Source organism: Barbus barbus (genome assembly GCF_936440315.1).
Source record: "Barbus barbus genome assembly, chromosome: 37".
In the NCBI taxonomy this organism is placed as follows: domain Eukaryota; kingdom Metazoa; phylum Chordata; class Actinopteri; order Cypriniformes; family Cyprinidae; genus Barbus; species Barbus barbus.
In genome coordinates, this window is record NC_136715.1 from 12,144,293 (window position 1) to 12,150,292 (window position 6,000).

The window sequence follows — 6,000 nt, forward strand, 5'->3', positions numbered from 1 at the left end:
GAAGCTGTTTGAATAAAAGAGCATTGCTAAGCAAAGAACATAAAGAACATTGCATTGTTTCATTACTTCCAAAATTTAAAAAAAAAAGTGTATTTTTGTGTGTAAATAATGAAGCAATGTTCTTTATTAATTGACAACCACTGGAAAATTGCTTATTAACTTGTACAAAGGACCTGTTAAGCTATTTCTGTGGTTTGTTTTGTATATTAACTGTGCATTTTAATTTTAAAACAGTAGCATTTAGCATGCAGTTTCATTTTAGTTTTGAGAAATCAACTGGACAGACTGATTAAATAATCTGTTACTGTTTTTCTGAAGGTTTGAAAGAGAGCATGAGGCAGGCGGAGCTGAATAACTGGTCTCTCGAGCCCACTCAGATAGCAGACCTCTGCTCCTCCATCAATCAGTTCTTTGCTCGCACTGGAATCCAGCCACAAGGGGCAGTGCAACCTCCAGTGTGCCACGGCTCCATGCATCCAAAGCCCAACCCACACATCAACACAGGTGAGAGGACTACAATCCACAGTGCCACATATCAAGACTGTTAATATTAACATAGTAACATCAGTGTGTTTTTCAGGAAACATGTACATGGACTCGAGACAGAGCTTGAGTTCAATGATGGGTCCACCGGGATATCCTCATATGCCGCCCATGAGCAGCGCTGGCCCCACTATGACAGGTCCTTGTCCTTTTCAGCTCATATAAATGTGGCAGCATGTGCATCATGTTGAACAGGATGCAGTGTTTAAAATCTAAAATTTGTTTTATGTAATACCATCATCACGATATTACTATCACTCATACTTGGGATTAGAAAAAAAAACTAACCTAAAGAACACATAATATAGTAAAATGTTTTCTAAAAATTAATTCATTCCTATAATGGCTAAGCTGATTTTTTAGCAGCCTTTACTCCAGTCTTAAGAGTCACATGATCCTTCAGAAATCACTCAGAAATCCTTCAGAATTCCTTGATGAATAGAAGTACAGCATTTCTTAAGATAGAAATCCTTTGCAACATTTTAAATGTCTTTACTGTCACTTTTGATCAATTTAATGCTCCTGAATAAGTGATCATTTTGTTTCAACTTAGCCATAGTGACCAGGATATCAAAGAGATGCCCTGATTATTCCCAAAACACCCTAGGAACCACACTTAACTTAAATTTAAAAGTGAAACACATTCAAAGCAACTACATGGAAACAAGCATCCACACCTTTGTGTTTCATTAGCAGTTTGTATTGTATATTTCCACAATATGAGTCGAAATACAGTTTTCTTAAAAAATCTCTGCACGCTAAAGCATTGTACATCGTGACTGTTCCCCTCTGCTCTGCCCTCAGGCCATCACGCTCAGATGAACCAGCAGCATATGATGCCTGCTGGAAACTTCCAGATACGCCGCATGCCTGCCGACGACATCCAAGATGACTTTGACTGGGACTCCATCGTCTAACCCAGTCCCCGAGAGCGAAGAGTGGTGCAGACAAAACGAGAGCGGAGCGTATGGAGGCAGAGTGTTTGTGTTACAGAGCAAGAGGGCTGGACCTGAGGTGTCTGCATGCCCGTGACAGAAGGCAGATTGGAATGGGACACTTGAAAAATAGTGCAGGTGTTGTTCATTATGACCTGAAAGAGACTCCTGTGTTCCTGGTGTTTTTTATGAAACAAAAACAAACAAAAAAAGATATTACTTTGAAGACAATCACATTTACTAGGACATGTTTAAGTGATCGCTTTTGTACTTGTCCAAGGGGCAAGTGGTTTGTTTGTCAAATGTTTCCCGACCCACAGCCTCTCTGCAAACTTGCCAAGCTCGCCCCTGCTCTTCAACTGTTGGTCTGTGATTTTTCGAGTGATTGCATCCGGCTTCTTCTCCCCTCTCATGGTGACAAACTCAGGCCTCGACTGCCTATCAGACAAGATTGGCTCCCTCATTTGTGTTGTGAAACTTCATCCGAGATGCAGGGCACTTTCCAGAAGAGGGCCGATGGTGCAGGTAACGTGACACTCGATGCACCTGCCGTCATTCAGGCACAAGTAGCCCTTTTTTTGCTCCTCCGACCCTACACACTGTAATATGCCGACATCGCCATGCATCCAAATCCAGCAGATTTTACTGATTGTTAAGGCTCATAATGAAACGTGTAAACCACATGACCTGCAGTATATGTACTTGTGTATCTTTGCTGTCTGAAGTGTGTCATGTTTTTTGTCACTGATAGTTTTAGGCTAGTCTGAACGTGTCCGTCAGAAAATGATATCGATCCAGACCTCACTATTAACGATTTCCTCTTTGCTTTACGTTTGCATGTACAATCCTCGTTCTGTTGACCATCGCCGTCAACCTGTAGTCTCCCGACCGGACTGCGTTACTTTTTGAGTTTGTTTAAAGCCCTCAGGACCTGCCACAGAAAATTGTACACGTTATTTCGGAGTGATCACTTCCCTAACCGCAGATTTGTGGGATACCGGAGAACCCTGTTCACGTTTTGAAATCAGCCTGCTCTTTACAGCAGGGTTGAGAAGGAGATGAAAATCGCGTCAAGTCACATTTGCTTAATGGTCCGCCCTCTTTATTTTAACCCTAGGACCAACTGACATGAAATCGCTTGCTCTTTGCTGCACTGACGAGGACTTTTTGCAGAGAGCGTACCTTGCTTTTGAATGCTGGCTGTAGCGTAATACTGAGAGAAAGGAGATGACTAAAATACTTAGATACACTAATAGCCTTATTTTGGAGGAATGTTAACTGCTGCGTTGGAAATTCTACTAAGAAGTCCTGCAAAGTTTAAAATCACATATTCAGACTGTCCTTCAAATAAAAAAACATCAACCTGGATGCAGGAACCAGACAGTAACTGCATCCTGCTCTATCAAGTGTAGCGCCCTTAAGCACCTGTCATTAGCATACTACGGTCTACATTTTAAGACGTTTCGTTGAAAATGTCTGCTAACTTTACAAACCACAGTGTCATTTTATTATATCAGCGATTATTGTGGAATGTTTTTGTGCAATATAATTCATTTAGGGCTATCAGTGATTACAATCATCTCTTTTGAAGAGCACAAAACTAATGCACAAGATCTGGACTAGAATAGCAGAACTCAAATTAGAAATATGTACGGTATTTGACCTTTAGTGGGGTATTTCTCAGTGAGAAAGGCAGCACTTGGATTAGACCCAATTTTAGAGTGCAGTGCTGGTTTAGAAAAGCCATAAAATGAGGTTGAAAAGGGAAGGAGTGGATCTGTTTCTCATAGCTTGAAAGTTTACGGACACCTTGGTCTTCAGTAGTTTTCAGTTATCTTTATGGGCTTTGTTTTATTATTCGTCAGAGTGTAAGTGCTAATAGACTTGGAAAAGTGAAATGATCTTATGACAATCTTTTTTTTTTTTGTATTTCAGTATTATAAACTCTCAAAGTATTTACACTAGTCATTGAGATGTATTGGCCTTTGATCCCTAAGGCCCTTAATATAATGGAACAGTTTGTCGTATGTCCTTCATAAAAACACACATTTAAACCTCGAAATCAGAAAGAAAAAGAAGTTTTGGTTTACATAAAAATATTTTAGGTCCAATAATATTTGGAGCTCTGACATTAATCATGAAACGTTATGGTTATTATAATGGCAAATATTTACATCTCGCTTCCAAAATTCCCATTACCGTAATCTGACATTTTACGTTTATTTTTCTTAGTAATTCCTATTATTTTTAGCAATGATTCAGTAGTTATTTTCTCATTACTGTAAAACAGTATTTGTATTATTTCATGAAAAAAAAAATCAAGAGTTGAATAACTAAATTTAGCGTAAAGGCAGTAAAAGTGTTATTTCGCTTTTTTTTTTTTTTTTTTTTTTTTCTTGCATTACTAGTAATGACATTTTAACAGTCTTTATAAAATAAAACTATTTACTTGAATAAAATTTTTAAAATTAAAAGATTCTTTGAGCAAAATATTTCTGCCTTTTGATCTTGGGGTCAAATATGACAGGTTTTGAGAGATTGACCCGTTGAAAGCGTTTGTAATGGTTAAGGAACCCAGTCAAACTTTCTTCGTGTTCATGACATTTCAGCTTGATTCTTCACTGAGTCCTGTCCGCTATCAGCTATGTAGTTTGTTACATATCCTCATTACATAAGCAATTGTCAGATTCTCTGACGCTAATAGGGTTTAAATTGGCGAGACCATATTACTGAAGCCTAACGTAACCTAGAAATCCAATTAAATTACCCATGATGCTGACTTTGTGAGTCTGCTCCCATTGCCTGATTCTACAAGGAAGGAAAAACGGTGACAGAACCGTTATCCACTTTCCTCCAGACAGACAGTTCTGTGTTTTTTGTTTGACTGCGACGCTGTGCACATTGTTCTTAAGCTAAGCTTCATTGCCCAAATCTGCTTTGGTTCCCTGCATCCTGTTCTTGCTTTTTTCTTTCTATCATGTTTTTGTTTGGATACTGTTGAAGTGTTCACGAGCCTTGTTCACCCAGCCTCAGTGTTTGTCATACAAAGAGCTTTGAGAGCTTTTATCTGGTCATTTGTGCACTTTGAAAAGAATTCAGAAGCACAAGCGCTTGCGTCGTTCATTAACTCGAGCAGGATCTCACCTCGTTCGCTCGCTGTCAAGTGAACATCTGGCATGGATCCACCCTCGGTCTGAACTTTAATACCATACTGTGGTGTTCACCCTCGATCATATTTTGTCTGGATGTCGACCGCAGAAGGAGGGTCAGTTTTCAGTTGGAAATATTTTGTATGTATTGCCAATCTGTTTGTGATAGTGATGTGTTTGGATCTTGTTTGCCAAAGAGAGAAAGTTTAATTTTGCAACATTTAAGGCAGCAGGTAATTGGCTTCCTTCCCAGGTGAGGGTAACGTAAGTCTGAAGGATCGGACTGAACGGAAAGCGTAACAGGAGCGCTAGAGAATATGAGCAGGACAGGTGATGAGCGCTATCTCTCTCTCTCTCTCTCTCTCAAAAAGGAAAAACATTGCTCCTTTGATTTTGTGTTTGTGTTGTGTGAAAGTTTTAACTGTTTAAAGACAACTCAGATTTCGTAAAACAAAAGAAAAAAAAAGAACTAAAAACAAGTGGGGATGCATCTGCCAGAGAGATTACTGTAATCAAGGAAGAAGCCTGGTTACATTTATGGGAGAAAACTGCCAACAAGTTCTGGTATTTGGAGCCTATTTTATTCATTGTTGGTGTGTCGTTGTGCTTATTGTAAATATGTCTCTTCGATTGTCCTTTTTTCCTCTGGGGTGGTGAGGGATCAAGGCAAGGGCTCGGGTTCACCTGCGAAAGAAAAGAGGGAGATGAATACAGAGTATTTTGTTATTGTCCAATCCAAGGGTGACACAGTATGTATATATCTATATTGTATATATGTGATGAAAATGCGTTGGCTTTTTGTGTGACACTACCTTTTACCTGTACTATGGTTCAACATTCAGTGTTCAGTGTTTATATTCTATTTTAATCTTTGTTTTCTGTTTGATTTTGTCCTGGTCATTACTTGTATTTGTTGTTTTCTTTATTTTCTTCCTCTTGTCCATTTTGTTATTGCACGGTTTATTACTTTTGCTGTCCGATAAGATGACACGGCTTCTCTTTGTATTGGTTTTAGTGCTGTAAAATAACTCTGAAGTGTCATTAGGATTGTCAATACCACCCCTTCTCCCGATATGCATGAATGGCACTTAAAGAAATAAAATATGTTAACTTCACTGTGGAATCTTTGCTGCTTTGTGATATTTATTTCATATATCCATGCAAAAAACTACTTGGCACAGAATACCCCAAAACCAAAACTCCAAGATGAAATTGATATCCTGTAAACGGTTTCTGATCCCAAATATTATCTTATTTTTTAAGATTTATTTTTGCTTTTGTGACAGGACCGTGTAGAGATGGGAGAGAGAGGCGGTCCTCGAGCTGGGATTTGTTTTTTTTTGTTTTTTTTGAGATACTAACAGAAAATTGTA

At 38.7% G+C, this 6,000-nt stretch overlaps 1 protein-coding gene across 1 annotated transcript in view; it reads left to right on the forward strand.

Annotated features, from left to right (window-relative positions):
* LOC306856865 (forkhead box protein J3-like) overlaps positions 1–5,748 on the forward strand; it is a 110,306-nt gene extending 104,558 nt beyond the window's left edge. Inside the window, exons 10-12 of the mRNA XM_079396384.1 lie at positions 319–504; positions 581–682; positions 1,348–5,748. Coding sequence (XP_079252510.1) covers positions 319–504; positions 581–682; positions 1,348–1,460 — 401 coding nt within the window. The 3' untranslated portion in view covers positions 1,461–5,748. The remainder of the gene's footprint in view (positions 1–318; positions 505–580; positions 683–1,347) is intronic.
* The last annotated feature ends 252 nt before the right edge of the window (positions 5,749–6,000 follow it).